This window comes from Lupinus angustifolius, chromosome LG08 (genome assembly GCF_001865875.1).
Source record: "Lupinus angustifolius cultivar Tanjil chromosome LG08, LupAngTanjil_v1.0, whole genome shotgun sequence".
Lineage (NCBI taxonomy): Eukaryota > Viridiplantae > Streptophyta > Magnoliopsida > Fabales > Fabaceae > Lupinus > Lupinus angustifolius.
In genome coordinates this window covers 8,972,873-8,995,492 of record NC_032016.1, presented here as the reverse complement: position 1 = coordinate 8,995,492, position 22,620 = coordinate 8,972,873, and the positions used below count along the sequence as shown (strand labels likewise).

The 22,620-nt window shown below is 31.2% G+C and overlaps 5 protein-coding genes across 5 annotated transcripts; 1 reads left to right on the top strand and 4 right to left on the bottom strand.

Moving 5' to 3' along the window:
- On the top strand, nt 8,390–11,073 carry LOC109353724 (aluminum-activated malate transporter 14-like). Its single transcript, XM_019596083.1, has 6 exons — nt 8,390–8,998; nt 9,199–9,339; nt 9,462–9,737; nt 9,883–9,992; nt 10,160–10,303; nt 10,707–11,073. The coding sequence occupies exons 1-6, from the start codon at nt 8,677–8,679 to the stop codon at nt 11,037–11,039; spliced, it is 1,326 nt and encodes a 441-aa protein (XP_019451628.1). The 5' UTR covers nt 8,390–8,676; the 3' UTR covers nt 11,040–11,073.
- Nucleotides 11,807–13,411, bottom strand: LOC109354541 (small nuclear ribonucleoprotein Sm D1-like). Its single transcript, XM_019597131.1, has 4 exons — nt 13,287–13,411; nt 13,126–13,202; nt 12,410–12,601; nt 11,807–12,307 (listed from the first exon to the last, which is right to left on the bottom strand). The coding sequence occupies exons 1-4, from the start codon at nt 13,298–13,300 to the stop codon at nt 12,246–12,248; spliced, it is 345 nt and encodes a 114-aa protein (XP_019452676.1). The 5' UTR covers nt 13,301–13,411; the 3' UTR covers nt 11,807–12,245.
- Nucleotides 15,627–17,313, bottom strand: LOC109353879 (transcription initiation factor TFIID subunit 11b-like). The gene is made up of 4 exons (XM_019596240.1): nt 17,126–17,313; nt 16,849–17,034; nt 16,154–16,253; nt 15,627–15,825 (listed from the first exon to the last, which is right to left on the bottom strand). Exons 1-4 carry the CDS (start codon nt 17,279–17,281, stop codon nt 15,698–15,700), a joined length of 570 nt encoding a protein of 189 aa, XP_019451785.1. The 5' UTR covers nt 17,282–17,313; the 3' UTR covers nt 15,627–15,697.
- Nucleotides 18,008–19,166, bottom strand: LOC109354536 (adenylate isopentenyltransferase 3, chloroplastic). The gene has a single exon (XM_019597127.1). It carries the CDS (start codon nt 19,041–19,043, stop codon nt 18,057–18,059), a length of 987 nt encoding a protein of 328 aa, XP_019452672.1. The 5' UTR covers nt 19,044–19,166; the 3' UTR covers nt 18,008–18,056.
- On the bottom strand, nt 21,221–21,790 carry LOC109354539. The gene has a single exon (XM_019597130.1). The coding sequence runs from the start codon at nt 21,702–21,704 to the stop codon at nt 21,264–21,266; it is 441 nt and encodes a 146-aa protein (XP_019452675.1). The 5' UTR covers nt 21,705–21,790; the 3' UTR covers nt 21,221–21,263.

The window sequence follows — 22,620 nt, the reverse complement described above, 5'->3', positions numbered from 1 at the left end:
CATTGTTAGAGATAAGAATGGTGACTATAATATCAATAACTAAAGTAGCTATTTACTAATTAATTAATTGAGTGAAAATAGATATTTCAATTATATTTATTCTTCATATACATAGGTGAAAGAATGCGTTCTTAAACTAGCTTATGCACTTTTATTTTTCATAAGCAATAATTTTTATTCCAAAGAGTAGTTGGTGTACACTAATCCTTCAAAGTTGAGACAAATTACAAAGGCGTTATTAAGAAGTTTTCTCATACATTGTTTGAGATAACGTCTAAAGGGGCTCTGACACCAGCAATTAAAAATACAAGAGTCCAAATCTAAGTCCAAGACTGAATTTTTATCCGATCCACTAAAACCACAAAGGCACAAAACAATAAAATTATAAAAAGTACCATTATTAAAAATGATGTCATTCCCCTATAAAAAATGACGTAATTCCGCAATTTTCCTATGCTCTAGATAATGATATTGTTCAGCAAAGCAAGTTTGTAATTTTTCATGTTGTTTGAGGCCTTTTGACCTGGTCAAAAAATTATTAGATATTTAGATAAATAAAAATTTAAGGTAGCTTATAGTTTTTGAAAAAGAAGTTTATATGATTTAAAAATTACTTCTTAAAATTTTACTTCAAGTAGCATTTAGAAAGTAAATATAACTTTCAATAATCCGATTACAAATTTCCCTTTAATATTTTCTTATTAGATTTTTTTGTGATGTAAACATTATTCTTTCATTTGATATTTTGATTAATGTATTATCTATTTTTATATTATATATTTTAATGATATAATGTTAATGGTGGAAGAATATTATAAACTTGTGTAACTTAATTTCATTTTTGAAAAATATATATTAAAATAAAATGAACAAAAAAATAAAATATTATATACCCAATTATTACTAAAATATAAAAAATTATACTTTTAAGTTATCTACGTATATAACTACCTTAACTAATTAATAAATAATAAATAATATAGATCATTTTTAGTCATTTTTAAGTTTAACTAGTTATAAAACTAATTTTATTAAACAGCTCTAGTTTAATAAGCTACCATAATTTAACCAATAGATAATACAATAATTGACACCATAATTTAACCAATAGATAAGCCACAAGATTTATTTAGAAAAATTGTAATAAAATTAAATGTGGTTAGGATTATAGGAGCTTTGAATACCCAAAACTCTCGGTAGGGTAGATATGGTAATTTTTTTAGTCGTGTTGTGTTTGGGTTCAGATTTATGAGTTTGGATAAAATAAAAACTCATCGCTAATTCACCTCGTTATTATTTTTAATCTCTATACCATTACACTTAATCTATGATGTTAAATTGAAATCCACGTGTACAAGTATTTAATTATTTAAGTCAATTACACAATGAAACTTTATTCTTGAAACTTTAATATATTATTTATGATATAAGATTCAGATTTGTATGGAGATTCATCCTGTAGTATGATTAAAATTTATAATAGTGTCACATTTTTTACTTATAAATTAATCATTAATAAATAAGATATTATTTTTTGACACATATTACTTTTCTTATAGGATCTTTATATTTGTCGTAAGATATATTATTATTTTTATCTCTATAGCCCTCCCTCTTGATTACTATATATTTTGTTTAAGCATTTAGTCAAGTATTTTAAGCATTTAGTCAAGTATTAAGTGATTGTTACATACCATCATTATATTATTTATTTCTAAACCATATACCATAAAATAAATTTTTCTTTTTGAAACTTTAATTTGAAATAATATATTTTTTCCTTCAAAATATTACAATCTTTATCGAATGAAAAGAGTACAAGTTAAATATATACATTTTTTAGAGAGCTACATGAGATTCAGCCCAATTTATCCATCAATTAAAACAAGAAACATCTAAGCCCACAAAACAAATTAATTATGGACCTAATCTTAATGAGATCTATATATTATAATCCTGGTAACATCAATTTTCCCTTAATTAAAAACCACATAATTGGGATTAAACCATAACTTCAAGTTACTATGAATCAAATCATCAACTACCAAGGTGTTGCTGTGATGGTGTAAGATCTCGTTAGATATTCAGGATGGCCAAAAAGTCAAGAGTTCAATTGCTGAGAGCGACATTTGTTGGAATGAGCAATCACACCCCCCGAAAAGGATTAGTTCATTATCCAAAAATGGTAAGGAATACTTTTGGTACTACAAAAAAAATCATTATTCCCAATGGGGCAATGCCTCTCTTATTGTACCCAATGTCAAAACCCATCAAACCTTTGCATAGCATCTCCCATATTAACAAAATACTGATAGGGAAATAGACTTTCCACTTTTCAATATTTGACATATTGTATCACACTTACACATCAATAGTAATAATGATAGGGAAATAGACTTCAAAGTTGCGAGTAAGACATTGCATACAATTAAGTCACGGTATGAAATTATTGCCAAGAGCGCCCAAGACTATGGTTCTGAGTTCAGACATTCGTGGCAATTATGGTATATTCATGGATTCTCCTATATATGGATTAGCTTATATAATCTTCCATCTCTTAAATCAATTTTAATGGTCAATGTCTTAATTAACTAACAAACTTATCACTTGACAAAGCCAATTAATAAACTTGATTTTTATTGAATCCTCCACTTCGGCATAGCAGATTTTCCTACACCAAAAGAAAGTGACATGTGTTATTTATAAATTAATTATTAATAAATTTTGTTGCACGTATTACTTTTCTTATACGGTAGGAGAATTTAAGGGAGAATATAACATTTTCCAAAAATATTTTTTAGAAATTGTTTAAAAGATTTATCATTAAAAAATGAAATAGCAGCATTGTTATCATAGTGACCTAAGACAAAAAGGGTGCATACTTATGGAGAGAAGAAACTTAATTGAGTAATGCTATACTGGTCCAAACTAATACCTAAATTACTAGAGTTGATAGGTTAGTTAATTGATAAAAAGCACAAGAATGGAATACTATTTTATGATTTTGGTGCATGTGTCATACACGAGTAGGAATGGGATAGCTGATATTTTCCCTATCAGCACTTAAACAAGTGGTGCAGGCAGGTCCCACTCTTGTGTATGTGTTTCTCCTGCCTCATGAAATTTTCCTTCACTTGTGAGAAACCATTTTTGGAATTTCAGATCCTCTACCATAATATCTTATTTTTTGAAAGGGTCTACATCTTCAATTATTTTCAGTTAAATAATTTTAAATTTTATAAACATATTTTTACCTTGTATTTTAGTACCTGAAACCAACAAGACATTTATCTCGTAGTGTAATGCTACATTGGATCCCTAATGTCGAAAGTTTAATTCATAGGAGTAACACTTGTGAGGAGGACAATCACGAATCTCAAAAGTATGGCTGGAAATGAGTCGAACCAGAGTTCAGTTCGATTCAGCTCGATAAGGAGTGGCTCAGCTCGAAACTCGACTCGAGTTCGATACAAGTTATTCTTTTAGCTCGAATTTGACTTGATTAAAGTTCGCGAACTATTTGGTCCAATTTGAATGATTCATTTGGACAACTCAAATAATTAATTAAAATTTAAAAAATACTTCAAAAGGTTTTATATATAAATATAATCTTTTTTATATATAATAACAGATAAATATAAAAAGTAGTGTATGAATCATAATAAACATAAAAATTAGTTTATATAAATATATATGTATATATAAATAAATAATTAAATATATATATATATAAATCTATTCAGCTAGTTCATGAAACTAACAAGTCGAATTATATCCAACTCAAGTTCGGCTCGTTTATTTAACGAGCTAAATTTCCAGCTGAAGTTCAGCTCATTTGGTTCATGAACCAAATTTATCAAGCTAAATAACGAATCGAGTTTTGAACGAATATCGAGTTGGTTCGGTTCATTATCAGTTATACCCAAAATAGATTAATTCATTATAAAAACATGAAAAAACACTCTTGATAAGATGAATTTAATTAGATATTTGGAGTGCATGATCTAGTTACCCATGATTTAAAGAAAAAAGAGGTGATTGAGGTGTCACTGTTGGTCCTTTGAAGTGACATACATTTAGGTAGACGTTCAGTGAAACAGTATCAGAAGTATTGCCCACTAAATTTGTCCTTTTCTCTCCTAATTTCAACTCACTAATTAATTCAACATGGCCACGTGGCACAAGGAGAGATGCTTCACTTAATGCCAAGGGACCCCTCACAATTCTTATGATCCTCTGCATTTACCATTCTTCTGCATATCACATTATATGAAATAGGACCATGTGTACCCTCTCATCAACCTTACCCTTGTAAATAATATACTCATGGTCATTTTGTTTTAGTCTAATATTTATTGGAAAAATAGCTTGTATTTGGGAACTATAGTTGTATGTACTTTAAATATTTTAACAGGTAGAATTGATAAATGAATTATTAAAAGATTCTTTCATTTTCTGAAAATCATTTTTTAAAGTTATTTTTAAAAGCTATAAGTTTCTTTTAATTTTTGTTGAGAAAATGATTCTAATAGCTTATTAACTGATTCAAAAAGCTACCAACTACAAAGCTATAACTTCAGTTGTTGAATATTGCTATTTGCTATGATCTTCTCTTACCTATTGTGGATAATTGGCCCACTCAAATAGAGGCAGGGATTTAAGGAGCCCATTAACATATGTTCACAATTTAACAAAAATAATGCAGAAACCAATAACAGTATAACACCCTATCATCCATCATTCATTGCCTTATTTAGAATTTTAGATGCTCTTACTCTATTGCTAATGGGACATGTTTTATGAGCTCCAATCTTCTAATTTTGGACTTTGGCATTTCATTCATTTTCAATAATGCACTTTTTCTCATATCCTTCAGTTTTCATTATACTCTCACCATGATATGGAGAGCACATCTTCTATCTCAAAACAATGTGTCACTTTATGTGTCATTTCTTTTGATTGGCTAGCAAAATATTTTATTATTAAATTTTTAACTTCAATATATTTTTTCAACCAATCAAAAGAAGTAACAGATTAAATAACACACTTTTGCGGGATAGCAAATATACTCTGCAACACTTACAACACCATCATCACTCTATCACTCTCATATCTTCCTTCATTCTTCTACACTTACAACATCATCACCATATTCACTACCCTCTTTACTTACAATACAATCACCATTCATTTGTGTCATCTAAAATACCCTTGTTAGAATAGAAATTTATCCATTTCGACAATCTAGTGACTGAATAAGAATTAATCAATTTTGCAACATTCTGTTGTAATGCTTTGTTTTTGAAAGAAAATAAGAGTAAATACTCATTTTAGTTCCTCATATTTTTCAACTTTATTATTTTAGTCCTTCAAAAAAGAAAAGACTTAAAATGATCCCAAAAGTTTCAAATGTGAGTCAAATTAGTCATTTTTGGATTAAATTAATCCATATTAAGTGTTGTAAAACATGCTAAAAAGATTAATTTGACTTACATTTGAAATTTTTTGGGGCCATTTTAGGTCTTTTCTTTTTTTGAAGGACTAAACTGGTAAGATCGAAAAATATGAGAGACTAAAATGAGTATTTACTCAAAAAAAATAATAGATTTCCAACAATCCAATGTCAGAATGTAATAATATATGACAACATTGAATTGTCAAATTACATTATTTTCAAAATATTGCACTTCATCCATAGATTAAACCTTTAATAAATCTCTAAACAATTAAAACATTCATAATTATTCTCCCCCCTCTTCTATTTATTTTTGTCCTATCCTGCAATTTCTCAAGCTCCTTTCAGCAAAATTAGTCTATTTCATTAAAAAAAACATATGCAGAAGAAAACGCAAGGAATTCAAACTCATTTTAGAGAAGCGCATCCCTTACTCTTAACTCCTTTGTATTAAAATTTAGGCTAGGCCTTGCAAAACATTGAAGTATTAAACTCATTGAATTTTTTGTAATAAAATAGTGGACCCACTTTGAAATTACCAAAACTTATTATAGGAGATAAATTTAGTGGTTCATTAACTAGTGGTGTACGGTTGGAGCCACACACATTTTATAAAGAATTTCATTTGGCTACAACTAAAATATAGATATTTTGATTAGGATTTACTATCTATATATTAACATTATAAATATTTTTACATTGTCATCAAACTATTACCTATTGATTTATTAGTTATTATTGACTCTTAAACAAACATAATATAAATCAATGATGAATGAAATATTGATGATATAAATTTTTTACACTGTCAATACATAGATTTTAAACTGTTTTTGATTAAGACCATATTCAAATGTGAAGAGGGGGGAACTCACTCAGGTTTGCCACAATCCCCAACTTTTTGATATCTTTTTGCACGTTTTATGTTTGATTGATTTCTTTCCTTAAATTCAATTTTCTTTGTACTATATATAGTGTATTTAATTTGATTTACCTTCGTTTACATTAAGTTTTTGTATAATATATACTCGTGTATCATATATTAGCATGTGATATTTTCAAATTCAATATATTTATTTCTCATTAAGTAAGAATCTGAGTTTAAAGTAAACTCTTTAATTAAAAGAGTTAACCTCATCGTAATTTTTTTTGGCTTGAAAAACATATTACATTAAATATGTATATGACTATATAAAAAATAAAAATATACCACCTATAACTAAAGATGAATGGTTATTGTTGAAGTGTGATATTCTTGGTAATTAAATAATCTAACTCTTTTCAGAAAAGAATTCACATTGCAAACGCGTGGAACGTACTAATTTGCTCCAACATGAAGGTACAAATTTCGTACACAATGAGGACACAAGCTAGTGCACGCATGATACATTTTTCCATATAATAATCCAGTTAATCGCATTTTTCTACAACACTCCAAGAGAGTGATAATACAATAATTGATTTACTCTCAACTAAATAACTATTTGTAAATTGTATAAACGAGGTGTAAAAAAGGTGTAATTTACAATTAGTTCGAGAAGGAGATTAATCTTCCAAATATTAGTTTGCGTTTATTGATGCTAACTATTTTAACACGTTGAAACTAGAAAGATCTAATGTTTGTTTTTAACATTTTATTTTTATAAAATAAAAATAGAACCATCCTTTGGATAAAAGAATCATACCCTAATGAATCAAAATATTGATTTTAATTTTATATATAATGATAAGAATGTTATTACATTATATTTAAATAGTAAAAGTGTCACACGATATCATTTTTGTTTTCTGTATCTATTCATGCAATTCTCTTCATACCTAAAAGGAATGACCCATCTCGCTATTTAACTAAAGGGGGGCTCTACTTGTAACAAAAAAAATGGCTCTACTTGACGATATAATTATTAGTCATAAAAAGGATGCAAGAACCGAGTGTTGCTATTTTTAGAAATAATAATAATCCCCTTAAATATGTATTTTGTATGTATGTTGTTTTGAGTGTAGTTTTGTTAAAAATATTTTTTTTTATTTCATTTATTTTGATTTAAGTTTATGTTATCACCCGTAATTTATTGAATATCGAGGGATAGACACTAAATTCAAAACAAAAAATACATTGTAAGGATCAATTACAAAAACGTCAACACATTACCCATCAGAAATTCAATACAAACGTACTCTAAAAATCAACATTAATAACTAAAACCAAAATAAATGAATTTACGGAGATCTAAACCAAAAAATATTTAAAAATGACTAAATTCAAAAAACCCTACTAAAAATATATTTAAGCCATAATATGTGTGTTGAGTTTTTTAATTTTAATCAGAGGAACATTATATGCTGGGAGTGGATGGCCTATTAATCCCGCGGATGTAGTTTATATATCTGTCGAGTTATTTCTCTCATTGCCACTTGATTTTGAAATTAAAAATATCACAACAAATAGGGAGCCAAACTTCTTCCTTGTTCTCTATTGTACCAAAAAGAGCTATAGTAATTAAGGTATGGTTGTTCTTGCTTTTGAGAATTCCTCATGACACATTCTTGATAGAAAGTTCCTCTAACTTATGATAATAATTTGAACTTAAGTACATTTTCTATGATTCATATCTACAACCACTAACTTCACAATACAATTTCAAAGTTGAGACTATGGTGTTGGGTATTTGTCTTTCTATAAGCATGCAATTTCTAGAACAGCTTTAGTGGGAATTTATCTGAAAAAAAGGGTATACTTTTATAACAATATAATTAATTAAGCAACCAAATAAGACAATCATAGGAAGAGTATAAAATGAAGCAAATTAGATAAGTGTATACTACGGAATCAGCATGCACAATAATAAAAGAGATAAAAACCACTATGGACTATGAAGGTGTTGCTAAAAGTCCCTTCTCCATGTCTATGTCATTGCGCATGCGTGTTCCACTAAGGTCACTAATTAAGGATATGATATTGGTTTGTCCAAAATCAAGGTGGTAGTGCAAAATATGTTGGTACTACTAGTGCTTCTTTAATTTCATTTCTTTCTCTATAGTCATGTGTCTTCATTAGGGGGATTCAATTGTGACAACATCCATTAATATGGTACATAAAATCAACAACTTCAATCCTCTTTTAGAGCTTCCTACCCATTATTGGTTGCATAATATCACATTATAAATAGGGTCACTCATAACTAGAGGTTCTCCACAATGAAAAAAGAGTAAAGACAAAAATGGAATCAAGTAATGTGATATGTATTACCAATGGTGAAGATAATATTGATCATAGGGAGGGTAATAAAAGTTTCAATTTTTCATTTCCATCCATTATTTCATGTCTTAGAGAGAAAAAGATCCATTGTGTCACTTCTTATTTCAGTGATAATCAAATGAAAAATGAGCATGAAACTAAACAAATAATACATAGTATCAAAGTTGGAATCTCTCTAGTTTTGGTTTCACTTCTTTACTTGGTGGATCCTCTATATGAACAAGTTGGAGAAAATGCAATGTGGGCTATCATGACTGTGGTTGTTATCTTTGAATTCTCTGCAGGTACTTGATTTCTATAACTCATTGAATATAATTCTCGCTTTCAAGTGTGTTAAACCCATCCACATATATACATTCGTTTACGTTAGTTGTCTAAACACTATACGTGAATGCGAGTATTACTTGTTCTACTAACGTACTTTCTCTTTTTAATAAATTTTTATCGCCAATAAAAAAATTAATTTTGATTAACATGCATGCAGGAGCTACACTAGGCAAGGGTTTAAACCGTGGAATGGGAACTATATTAGGAGCTGGACTTGGTTGCTTAGCAGCAGTTTTAGCTCAAAACCTTGGTGCAGTTGGAAACAAAGTTATCATTGGTGCTTCTGTATTTATCTTTGGTAAGTTTTTATTTAATCAATCTCTATCTCTTAAGATTGGTTTAACAAATTAAATACACAAGCATATATATAATTAAATGTTTTCCATTGAAGATGAATTGAAGCATTAACACTAACTTTAGGTACAATTGGGACATATTTTCGGTTGATTCCAAGCATAAAGAAAAGATATGATTATGGAGTGATGCTTTTCATCTTGACTTATAATCTGGTTGTGGTATCTGGTGTAAGGGCTGATCAGAAAGTGTGGGAAATTGCATGTGAACGTTTCTTAACAATATTAATGGGTTTCATCATATGTATTTGTGTGAGCTTGTTACTTTTTCCATTGTGGGCCAGTGATGAACTTCATCAATCTACTGTCTCAAGATTCCAAGACCTTGCAAATACAATTCAAGGTAGTGTGTGCTATATATTTTCATGTTTTAATGTTGTACTAAGATTCTAAGATGTGGTCCCAGATAGATTCATTAAACATAAACGATAGATACAACCACACTGTGGAAATATCTTACATTGTCAATGCATACATTTATATTGTAGGTTGTTTGGAGGAATATATAAATATCGGTATTAAAGAGGAAAATAAGTCTGTTGCTAGCTTCGGTGTTTGCAAGTCGATGTTAAACTCCAAGTCGAAGGATGAGTTACTGGTACATATACTTATGGATATATTTTTATTTTTTGTGAGATCATTAGATTTCTAATTAAGTGTTTTTTTTTTCGAAAATAATTAATTAGTGCAGAACTAATATATAAATTCATCATTACTTTTTCCTTAGTGGGCTATTGTAGAAATTACCGTTATTGTGGGTTTCAGGCAATTTACGCAAAATGGGAACCATGGCATGGAAAATTTGGATTTTGGTACCCTTGGGAGAAGTACCTAAAGATTGGAGAGGCTCTTCGAGAAATGGCTGCAATTATTCTTGCTCTTGGAGGTTCCATCGAAATTTCAACATCGGTAAGTAAATATCAAATGATTAATATTATAAAGTAATTGTAGAAATTGATATTAGGTAAAAGGGGTGTGAAACAGTCATTTTTTGTTAATTAATACCTTATAAGTGGTCAATTAGCAACCTTTTATGTCTATTAATTACTTTGTTTATGACATACCCAAAATGAATTAATTTCTTAGTTATAGTGTGAGAGAATACCTTTAGTAGTAACAAAAAAAATAAGATTTATGCACCATTTTTTTATTTATTTCTTACATCCTTATTTGTGTGGAGGGAAAAAATCCTAGAAAATGTGCAATCTTGTCTAATTTTATTATTTAAATGCTCAAAATAATTTTTTCAAAGCGATTGCAAAATGACAAAGGAGATAATATAGGCTTATTTTGGGTTTGTCTTTGTGATCAGCCCAAGGCATTTACATCTGTGAATCAAACAATCCAATTGAAACTATGTGAAGCAATTGGATCAGATGTTGTGTGGGTTCTGCGAGAACTTGGAGACAGCATGAAACAAATGAGGAAATGTGAAGCAGACACTCATATATCAGAAAAGTTGAAAGCAGCAAAAACAGAACTAAGCTTGGTGATTTCCATGTTCAACATATCAGCACATGAGAATATTGATGCACTAGCAGTTGCCAGCTTCATATTCTTACTAAAAGAGGTGGTGGATAAGGTAGAGGAATTGACCAAAGAGGTGGACCAAGTTGGAGATATAGCTCATTTTCGCACTTACTAGAGTCTATGCATTATGCATATACATGAAGAAGGATTCGTCTACACTCAAATTAAGTTATACTAGTTATATTCAATATCATTCATCCATTTTCTTTGATTTAACGGACCAAATGGGTTAAACTTAAAAATTATTTAAAATTTCTCCATTTCTCTCTCATCATTTATTTCACTTACACTTATAATCCGTTAAATCTAAGAAAATGAATGGTTAAGATTGAATGTAACTAATATAACTTAACTTAGGTATAAACGAATCTCTTTTATATATATATATATATATAAAATATAGTATCCCATGTTTTTTTACACATATATAGTATGACATGTCAGTTAAATTAGGTGCAATATCTTTGCACTGCATGTTTGCCAATTTTTGGCTGAACAAATTAGAAATGTGTTTTTATCTGTATTGAGATGACTAATAATATCTAGTATTTAGCGAATAAGGGTATGGTTTATAACAATATATAAGGGTATGTTGTCAAACATTATAATGTTGTGGCCTAGATTCCTCTCTCAATTGATGGACAATATATAAATTCCACTATAAAGCTTGGTGATCTTCTCAATTGATGGACACTACCAAAGAAAAGAGCTTCTCTAATATAAAATAAGAAAAAGCAACAATAGCTTATTCTTGTAAAAACAACACTTGAATAAAGATGCTGTTAGTGTCGGTACTGTGGTCAAATTTATTTGCATCTACGTTGCACTGTTGCAGGCTTCGGTATAAGATCAAATCTTGAAGAAACTGTGGAATTCACAAAAAAGAAGAAAGAAACTGTTGGCACTAAGCTTAAGAGTTAATCCAGCTAGCATAAATAGTAAGAATCTAAAATTACACAGAACCACCACATTCCACTTACGATATGAACAAGGGCAATCACCAATAATTTGAATGAACTTGCTCACCTTGTCCCAAAAGCTAAAAATACAAGAAGTTTCTTACAGTTGAGAGGCATTAGTCACCCTTCAAATGTCGAGTCTAGACTCTAGAAAGTGTAATCACAGACCATACCCTACTCAATTCCTGAACAACTGGAAGGAATCATACAGTAGAACTTGAAAGCACTTGTATAAGAAAATAGCAACATTAACAAAACCAGCATAACTAATCAACAAGAAAACTCCTCTTATGTTCTTAAACCGCTCAGAAATCCCCCCTGCAATACAACCACACGGCACAAAATTTGTGAATATATGCAACTCAATGGCCACGTCCACGACCACGTCCACGTCCTCGGCCACGCCCCCGTCCCAAAGGCTTCCCTGGAATCAAAATGAAAGCATTGAAGACCAGATAATAGTCAAGTTGAACATAAAGTCTGTGAATGAAAACTATTGCGGCCACAGTCAAATAATGCAAAATACCAGCAGTTGGCTTCTTAGGCTTGACCCTAGGTGTCTCTTCAACCAGCAACGTCTCAAGATTCAAGCTGTCAGGAAGGATATAGTAACGAATGTTGTTACCTCTCACACTGAGATGATCCAGAGTCACAGGGTTTTTCCCTTTCACCGTCAGTTTAACTGTTTTCAAATGTGTATTCATACTGATATCTACACCTGTATCATGGCAACAACTCCAAGGATCAGCATGACTGAAATTCAAAACAATTCTGAGAGGTAAGTGGGAAGCTTCTTAACCTAGATATGAGGCAATATGCATTCACTATTTACAATGTGTTTGGATAACATGCAATTCCTCGGAGCTTAATTTATGATGTGTTTGTATCATAAGTTGCAAGACATGCCTCATTATAATACAAGGTAAAAGAACCTAGTTATGTTCACTAACAATTAACGAAGCTGGTTCACTAACAATTAACAAAGTTTAACACAACTACACAAGCAAGGGTAACACATGTAATATATAACAGGCATAAAGAAATGGAACAATAGGCTTCCAAATTAGCGATACAATGTGGTGATTTTAATCGTTTAATCGTTCATTCCAAATGCTAGGAGGTTTAATCGTTTATTGCTTCGCTACAACATTACAAAATTAAGCTAAACTTTAATCGTATTTGTTTGCATAAGATGCATAAATATATTGAAGAAAGAATAGTGAAAGGTAAAAAGAGAAAAACCTGTGATGGTACCATGAACAATGGTACCGTTTTTGAGTTCAATTGATACAGTTTCGTTGTTCAATTTCATCAGAAACCTAGTCCAGTTTTGTATATATATAATGTTAATAAATATAATATAAATAAATAAATAAAAGAAAAGGAAAATAAGAAAATGAAACCTGACGAGCTTCATGGTGACGGGAAAAAGAGAATGACACCACTTCAAAGTTCAAACCTTCAACCTCGCTAGTCGCTGCACAAGTAATGATGTCTGCTCCGCTTAAACGACACCGTTTCGCTCCTACTACATATGATGTTGCTTTATTAATACGGATTTTTCTTTGTCCAACTCACTCTTATATGGGCTGGGTATCATTTTGGATTTTTGGGCCCCATTCTATTCAAAAACACGTTAGATATAATTGTATTTATGCTTTTTTAGTGTTATAGTTTATAAGTAAATTTTAATTAGAATTAAATTTTTAATGTGTTGTCAAGATTTTATTAGTTGTCTCTACATATATACATTTGAGAATAATGTATCTCCTCTAACCAATAAAAATGTGACATGTATGCTATTTTGTTTATTTTTAAAAATATTTTTATAGAAAATGGTGAAACATGACACATGTCATGGTTTCACTGGCAGGAGGAGAAAGCTTATCTCCTTGTATAAGGAGATACTCCATTCCCTATACATTTTTATGCCGAAATGCAATAGCTAAATGATGATAGGCAATATCGGTTAACCATAAATTTTGGGTTTGCGATGCTCTCTCTTCATAATCTCTCAAACCCTAATTGAACTAAATTTTTAACTGTGTTATAGAAATTTTCTTGCCTTATACATATTCTCAACCAGGTATATTACACTCACAAACTCATGTTTTTGGTTTAAACTAGTACGTAGGTAGTTAATCATGTTTGTTAAAATAGTAACGGTTATCAAACTGGTCTAGGTATAAGTATAGTGGTTCAGTAATTAAATCGCATACCGTTTGAATCGGACATACCTGCTTATATTTATATATATAAACCTATATCAAAAAAATTTCAAATAGGTAGATACTCAAATTTATAATCGATATTCATATTCTACTCAAAATTTACATAAACAAATAACTTAACAAATTCAAAGTCTAAATTACAAAACATATATCAATCCAAAAGTATCACTTAACAACCACAAAATATAAATAAATGACAAAACAAATAAATTTGGAGTTTTAGCATTTAACACCAATGAGTCAAAGTTGTCTCATATCGAGATTATATTTTTGCACCAAATCCTATCTTCAGACAGTACTATAAGATTACACAAATGTCATTGAGATTATTACACACGAATGTTAGGAACCAAAATGTGTAATTCAAGTATGCATTGGAAGTATGTGCCTTCAAGTGTTGAAGAATGATTGGAAAGATGAGTCACCTTGTAATGAGTTTTTAAGTTTTGAAGTTTTTTAAAAAAAAAATATGTGTATAAATCGGCCAGTTTAGTCAAATATCGGCTGGTTCACCAGTTTTGACCGGTTTTGACCGATTTTAATATTTGGTCAATTCAACATCTACACCGTACTGATTAAGCGTCCAGTTTACTGGTTTTCCGATTTTTACTTCATTGCTGATAACATGCCTTATGTTCATTTTTACATATAACGGTGTAAAATATGTTCTCCCACTTAATATATCAAAGTGTAGGAATTGATCTAAATAAAAATAAGTTTAATTAAATTTTTATTGTGCTAAAATTTCTTGACGAATTCCCAAACTTTGTCACGTGGAGTAAAGCAGATGATGTATAAGCTGCGGTGCATAAATTTGGATAGGCAAAATACACTTAAGCTGGATTTTAAGCCAATTTGATTATAATCCAAGTATTATACAATTAAATCAAAACCACAAAAAACAGAAAACAAACTAAACCGAAGCTCCTTGCCTAGAAATTTTGTCATGTATAAAGGAGCAAATTTCGTCTATTATGGTGTTGGGCTGTGCTGGTTATGCATAATCATATCAGATTTTGATTCAATCAAAAAGTAAAAGTCTATAAATAGTTTAGTTCACAAAAATTGAAGATAGTTCAATCCCCCATTGTTCATCACAATCTTCCTTTCCCTGTTTCTCACCCCTCTCACAGGCCCCATTTTAAGAGCCTTATTAGGGATTTTTTCCACCAGAATTAACTGTAAGTCAGAATGAGATTTCACATTTATGCTACACTTGCATGATGGTTTATTCAAGGCAGATAAAGTAACGACCTTGATAACATGAAATAGGTTCTTTGACAATTTGGGAGTCAGGAAGATAATGAAGGTACACCAGAGGCATGTACTAGTCTTTCTCTTCATGGCTCTGCTATCTTCATCTCAATGTACACAAAAAATGTGTCCACTATTCGTGTGCATCCCACAATTCATATCTGTAGGAATGGGGAAATTATCACAATTTAACCTGTAACACTGATTCATTTACTCATTCAATTAATTGGACATCTGATAATAAGAATGTACCAAGTGCAAAAACTTGTACCTACTAGCCACTGTTGCAAACCAGTGATATTATGCACAACAATTTACATTTGGTCAATTCACCGGAAGAGCCTCGAGCCTGACCTCTTGAAAACTTTTCCTTCAAGCTTGAGATGTCTATATGCCTCTCTCAGATGACATGGCCGGATTGGTCCAGATTCCTTCCTTTCTTTCATAACTATTCTAGCTGCAAAATATAGTACCTTTGGTTATTTGGATAAGCCTCTAATCTAAATATTAGCATTCTTAAAATCATGACCAAATTTTGACAGTTAAAACACTAAATTTTTGCAGCCTAGTGCACGAGACTCCCACCCAGTGGGGTTTGAAGATGATAGATGTACACAGACTTACGTTTTCAGGATTTGAACTCATAACCTCCAAGTCACAAGACAAACAGCCTTATCAATCTTACCATTATATGCATAGAAATATTCATTACATTATTTTATTTACAATTTTCTTATTATTTTAGAAGGAAGTGTCTCAAGCATGATAAGGAAAACTAGTCATACCTGTTTCAACAACTTCACCAACAAATAATTTTGCAATCCCTGATACTACAATCGTCATTGGCACTGAAGTTTTCTGGATCCCGGTGATGTTTGCTAATAACTGCTTTGATGCCATCAAGAGGAGGCAACTAGTGAGCAATTTTAACTTATTATAATATAAAAGAGTTAATTACACTCACACCGCTGAGTTTTAGTGATATTACACAAATCACTACTCATTTTTTCTACACCTACGCAAACCAGCTAATTGCTCTTTTTTTTTGTACTATTAAGGGTATCCATCACTTATGGGTAAGGAAATAATCCCTTCCGGGGTGTGTAATTACCCTTCCCAACAAGTGCAACCCATAGGTATTGAACCTTTCAGCAGCTAATTGCTCTTATCCCACCTTATGGGTAAGGAAATAACCCCTTTCAGGATGTGTGATTACCCTTCCCAACAAGTGTTGCTTACAAGTATTGAACCTTTGACCTTTTGACCATACTAGGGATCTAGCATGACCTTACACTATGAGACCAACACCTTACACCCAACAGAATTAAAACAATAGGCCTTCATTGCCAATACAGTAAGCTGGATCAAGTCTTTCTCAGTACTTACAAGAGAAAAAAGAAAAAAATTAATTGTCACTAGTAACCTTCCATCATATAAAACATGGCTTTAAGGTGTAAAAGCATAAATTACAAAGCCATACCCTTTTCATGTTAGCCTTCTGAAATCCAGCCCTCCGAAATGACTCGTATCTGCTCATCTGTTCTTCAGTGAATTGTGACAATATAGCCCTGAATAACCAACCATATGAAATATGTTCAAGGGAATTTGGAAAATGCTTTATATGGAAGTAAAAGGACAATAAAAGTAAGCTAAAGTAAAAAAAAAACTAAGATTAGATTTCACATATTAGTCATCAATTCTAAGAAAATCCAATAGTTTAGATATTCGTAAGATTCGTGACTAAGATTGCACTAGGCTTCAGTAAATTCGGTTGCAGCATTTTTGAAATCGAGAATAGGTTGACCAACAACAGAGTTAGGGTTTTGTGTATCAAAATCCTTAGATGGAGAATCGAGTGGTGAATCATCTTGCTCATCAAATGCTGCTTCAAATGGATCCTTTGAAAGCTTCATTTCTATTCCGGGTGGAATTCAAATGCAAAATATTGAGTTATTGAATATTGAAACTCCCACAGAATCAAATTGGGTTAATGGTGATTGGTTGCAAAAACGGGAGTTTACCCGAACTCTGGGGTGGACCGTTTTGAGGCCCTGTGCTGTTACTCTTTCTCACTACGGCTATCTTTTTTCAATTCTATTGGAAAAGTTTAGATGAAAAATACTGGTTGACAGAGTTAGTCCCACATATTTGTACAAGTTTTCGACTCGAATAAGATTATTTCCATTGCGATAATACTTGTAGGAATAAAAAAAACAAATAGTGTACACCAACAAAGTGAATCCTATTTAGATGTGGGAGCATTAATAGCAGTTAACTGAGTGGCATGAATATGATACATTTGAAAAATATAATAGGCAAGGTGTTCTTTGTCAGTTTGTGCGTCATCTAAACCGTTAGCAATATCAATGTCAAAGGTTGATAAAAGAATCTTATTCATAATCAGTCCAAAATACACATGCATATACTTATCAACAAGGCGTTGATGCAGTGATGTAAGGTTTTGGATTTTTAAAATGATAAAAATATTAAAAGTTCGATTCCTGAGAACTATACTTGTTAAAAGGGACAATCATACACCCGGTAAGTGATCAGTTGGTGAGGGGATATATTTGATAATATCAATCGGGGATATTTTATCTTTATTTATTTTTATAATTTTCTTAAACCTCTTCAACAGTGAAACAAGTACATCCCTCGGGTTGGACAAAAATGAGAGCTTGTATGAGTCTAGCATGTTGCCGCAGCAATAACACTCTGGGAAGGTAACATTCTAAGGTCAGAAAAAGCATTTATAGTAATACTACTAGTAGTGTTTGAGTTGTAGAGAAAGTTGGCAACAATCATAGCACTAGGCTCTGCCACCAGCTTTTTCCATGCCTCATTTGCTTCTTGACCATGCTTTCTGAACACAGATGTGGCATCTAATCGATGAATCTTCCATCTCTTAACATTTCTTAGCCTATGAATCCTCCCCAATTGTTTCATACCCAATTTGCAAGTGTTGGCCTTCATTTCATTTATTGCTTCTTCAAGTAACCTTTGCTTAGTTTCTTCATCAAGAAATGCTTCCCTCCTAAAAAACTCATCAAATTCAGGAACACCAATAGCTTTTCTAATCCCTCTTGAATATCCCCCATTGGGATTGAAAAAGGGTCTAACTTCATCAACCATTCCATGTTCAAACATTTGATCAACCCGTTTCGCGACATACGAATGCAGAGTAGGTATTGACACATCCATCCATAGACAACATAAATCATACCTTGATCGAAATCTATAGTCGTCATCATCAATCAAGGCCTCAAGATATGAGTTCGAGCCACCAACGATGATTGGAACACGTTTTCGACTAGTGATCGATTCAATGGAAGCTAATGACATGTCACAAAAATCAGTAGCAGTGAATTCAGTGTTGGGTTTGTGTGTTCCTAGTAAATGGTGTGGCACCCCACGTTGTTGTTCTTTGGAGATTTTGTTTGTGACTATGTCAAGTCCTTCATAGACTTGAATTTTATCAGAATTGATGATTTCTGAGGGAAAATATGTGGCTAGGTCGATTGAGAGCCTTGATTTTCCTGTGCCTGTGGCTCCCATCACTAACACTACCTTCTCTTTCTGAATCTGCCTCATGTTTAATTTTTGGCTATTATGAGGAGGAACATTTATTAGGGGTTGTGTTAGTGTGCACTTTAACATTGAGATTGTCATAGTCATCTAGATCAACCCAATTTCACACAAAAATTACAAAGATCACTAAGGATGTGGCTTAGAGAATTTTGATTAGGAAGTATCACACATCTTCAATGCTAACAAAAGAGTTGTAGCTATTAGTAAATTGAGAATGAGAAAAGGGTTTGTTGAATATTTATAGCCTTAGCAAGTAGAAAGAGGTCAAAAATGTCTCCCTCTCCCACTCTATTAGAGATTTAAAGTAGTATAATTTTTTTTTATATCACCTTTTTGGTAAGTGACTAATATTTTTTGGGGTTTGTAGTTGTTCCACTCAACAATTGTCGCTATTAGGAATCAAAGTATCGACCATTGAGATCCAGTGATATCTTACATCACTAAACTAACGCTTCGTTAGTAGTAATAATTTAAAAAAAAAACTTACGTATACTAAAATAATAATTATATTTAATGTCAACTAGAAAGGAAGGTAATGGCCTTGGACAAATATTCTACCAATATTTATATTATAAGCTTTATGCAATGGTACTATAGGTTCTATCTTTAGTGGGTTTTATGGGAAAGGGAGGCAAATTGAATAAAGGATATAGGTACAATAAGGCCATGCTTATTATTCCCTCAAGTTTAAGTATTTTCTATAGTGTGTGTCTTTTTCACTAGCTAGCACTAAGTGATTAAAACAACTTTTCCACTCTTTCTATATCACAAGATAGGTTAAAATATTCTCTTACTTTATAATGAGAAATATTTAAATAAAGTTGATCTTTTATTTTGGACATCTTTACATTTGGATTAGCATATAAGAATGTCAAATATACAATGCAGTCTAAAAGTATTAAAACAATAATATAATATTTATGTATTATGACAATGTGCATTGACAATGCATAGATATTATTATATATTAATAATGTAAGAGTTTTTTATATTATCAATTTATTAATTATTAATTATTATTTATATATTAATTCTCATTATTCTTAAATAAAAAAATACACATAAATAATGAATGATACACCAAAACTTTGTATTGAAAGTGAGTGAATATAATATTATATTAAATTCATAATTTATAGTTTTAAGGATAAAGAAAAAAGTTAGCAAGATATTTGAGATATATGTGTGTAACTATAAGATACGGATGTCACAAATCAAATCATTCAAATGTTCACGCGCGTATTTCTCATAGTGAGTACTGACCAATCGTCACCTTCGCTGGATTGTATATCAAACAATATTTTAGGCATGATAATTTTAAAAGGATTTTGTCCTTTTTCTATATATCATAGCTGCTATAAACCTTCTAAAGTGTGATTTATCAAATGAACGAGGATCCATTTCTTCGTACTCACGGAATAAATTTTTTAAACTTACTCATGTACTAACTATTAATTTTAGGAAAAATTTAACGGTTTGAATAAGTAAATAGATCTAAATCATTAGATATAAAAATTTGAAGTGTGATTCATTTTGTAACACTAATAGGAAAGGTGAGAGATGTTGCTCTATACATGGATTTCAAAAGGGACATTTACATTGATTTCTTCTAATGTAACCATGTAAGCAAATGTTGATATATGCACTAATGTCCCTACAAAAGAAAGAGTGAAAGACCAATTCCTTTCTTTCATGAATTGTATTTTATCTCCTTAATAATAATAATAATTAAAAAAGACACAATAAAAAATATTCCATTATTCTCATTGTCAATTGAGATCCTTAATGATGGATGGTGTAGATGTATAATCTATTAACTATTATAGAATAAATTTTGGACAATAATATAAGTGAGTAACAAATTGGAAAATAAATATTTTGAAACCAATACAAATGAATCAAATTCTTCTCGAGTACTAGATATACTATCACAGAAAGAAAAGAACTTTAGATTTATTAGTCTAGAAGTAGATCTATTGGCAAATACTTTTATAGTTTTGTTACATTTCAAGTTTATTAGAAAGGCCTAAAAATGACGTAGAAGTAGTTATTGTTCATTCATATCAAAATACAAAGTCAGGTAAATCTAGATATATGAATAATTATAATCCCACCATCTTACAAGCCTAGAGTTCACTTTGTTTTTTTTCCTTTGATATCAAAGTCAAAAAAAGTAAAGAGCATCTAAATAACAAGACCAGAAGAAGGAATAATAACCATAACTTCAAACTTAAAACCAAACACTAATATTGGATTCTTTTTCCACTACTAAACATTCCTAGCATCATGTAATGTATACTTTGCTAATCAAATTGGACCACCACAATTGTAAGTAACATCACATGATTCTCCAATGAGGACTGTGTACTGATGCACAGGTCTTGTAAGGAATGGAGGAAAACGAACTAGAATTTCACAAACACATTGGCTATCCATTTCCCTAACCCACCTACAACAATTTTCTTCTTCGGGGGTATCTCCACGCCGATGCCCATGACCACGTCTGTGGCCATGGGCATGGCCATGTTGGTGGCTGTTGTGTCCATCGATGTTGTCTGGGGACCCAGGAGTAAATGACAACATAGCACAAGCATAGTTTACTAGTGCAAATTGTGATGCACAAAGTGGTCTAGGTGGTGCTGGTGGTAGAGACCCAATTGATGGCCTAATCTGGCTCTCAATCTTTGGCACTAATACCAGAAATGTCACACCAAGTGTTATGAAGTTAAAAATCTTAACTTTCTTCATATTGGATCTCACTCTCCTTTTCTGCTAGTACATAAGAAATAACAAGAGTCTTAATGTTCATATGGCTCTATCTTAGAACTAGAACTGATTTAAATACTTGCAAATTCATAAGCTTGTTTCCACTAGGTTGTTTATGTGGTGAATTACAATTATATAAAATGTAACTACCAAGAGAATGAGTTTAGGACATGCTTGCCTAATATTTCTCATCCATTATGTGTGGTGATTTTGTAGGTGACAAAGAACAATACATCTATCTCACGTTGGTGAGGATTGTGGTAAAAGGGTTGAGACAATACCCAAATTATTAACAAATGAAATTTCATTCAGCACCCCTTAGGTTTGTCATAATGACATGAACAACACCTCTATTTTCAGAAATTACATTGACTTCCCTTATTTTGTACATTGGAAAGATGGAAAAAAGAAACAAACTACGAACACATGAGAATATCTAACTGTAATATCGATGGACAATCACTTGAGATTAAACTTGAATCTCCACCATATTAGCCACTCTAGTCACAAAGGATACCTTAACGACCTAAGAAAAATTCAACCAAGATCTAATGTTAGTGGTCACAAATGAAATGCGAATAATCTGAATTGGAATCTCCACATAAATAATATGTACAACTTCCAAACAATCACTTTCCAAAACTACATTCCTGAAACCAAGATTTCAAGCCTTCGACAATCCATGTTCCATAGCCAATAGTTATGTTAAAATAGGTGACCCCTTATTTTACAATTTGAGTCACATTCACACTAATCTTATCCCCATCCCATTAAAAATTATGAAAATGTGTAACATATGGGTTAAAAAAAGAGATGTGAATGAGAAGAACAAAAAAATATTGCTAATAATAATTGATTTCTATGTCATATATGGGACATGTGAGTACAACACAAAATG

Bases quoted from the DNA above. Each gene is read 5' to 3' on its own strand.
- LOC109353724 (XM_019596083.1), top strand. From the start codon at position 8,677: ATGGAATCAAGTAATGTGATATGTATTACCAATGGTGAAGATAATATT. The intron at 9,993-10,159 runs GTACATATACTT...TGTGGGTTTCAG, and splicing joins AGTCGAAGGATGAGTTACTG to GCAATTTACGCAAAATGGGA. The intron at 10,304-10,706 runs GTAAGTAAATAT...CTTTGTGATCAG, and splicing joins CCATCGAAATTTCAACATCG to CCCAAGGCATTTACATCTGT.
- LOC109354541 (XM_019597131.1), bottom strand. The intron at 12,602-13,125 runs GTTTTTCTCTTT...GCCATGATACAG, and splicing joins TGTTCATGGTACCATCACAG to GTGTAGATATCAGTATGAAT. The intron at 12,308-12,409 runs GTATTTTGCATT...TTTTGATTCCAG, and splicing joins GCCTAAGAAGCCAACTGCTG to GGAAGCCTTTGGGACGGGGG.
- LOC109353879 (XM_019596240.1), bottom strand. From the start codon at position 17,281: ATGAAGCTTTCAAAGGATCCATTTGAAGCAGCATTTGATGAGCAAGAT. The intron at 17,035-17,125 runs GCCTAGTGCAAT...ATCTAATCTTAG, and splicing joins CTGCAACCGAATTTACTGAA to TTTTTTTTTTACTTTAGCTT. The intron at 16,254-16,848 runs GTATGGCTTTGT...GCATCAAAGCAG, and splicing joins AGAAGGCTAACATGAAAAGG to TTATTAGCAAACATCACCGG.
- LOC109354536 (XM_019597127.1), bottom strand. From the start codon at position 19,043: ATGACTATGACAATCTCAATGTTAAAGTGCACACTAACACAACCCCTA.
- LOC109354539 (XM_019597130.1), bottom strand. From the start codon at position 21,704: ATGAAGAAAGTTAAGATTTTTAACTTCATAACACTTGGTGTGACATTT.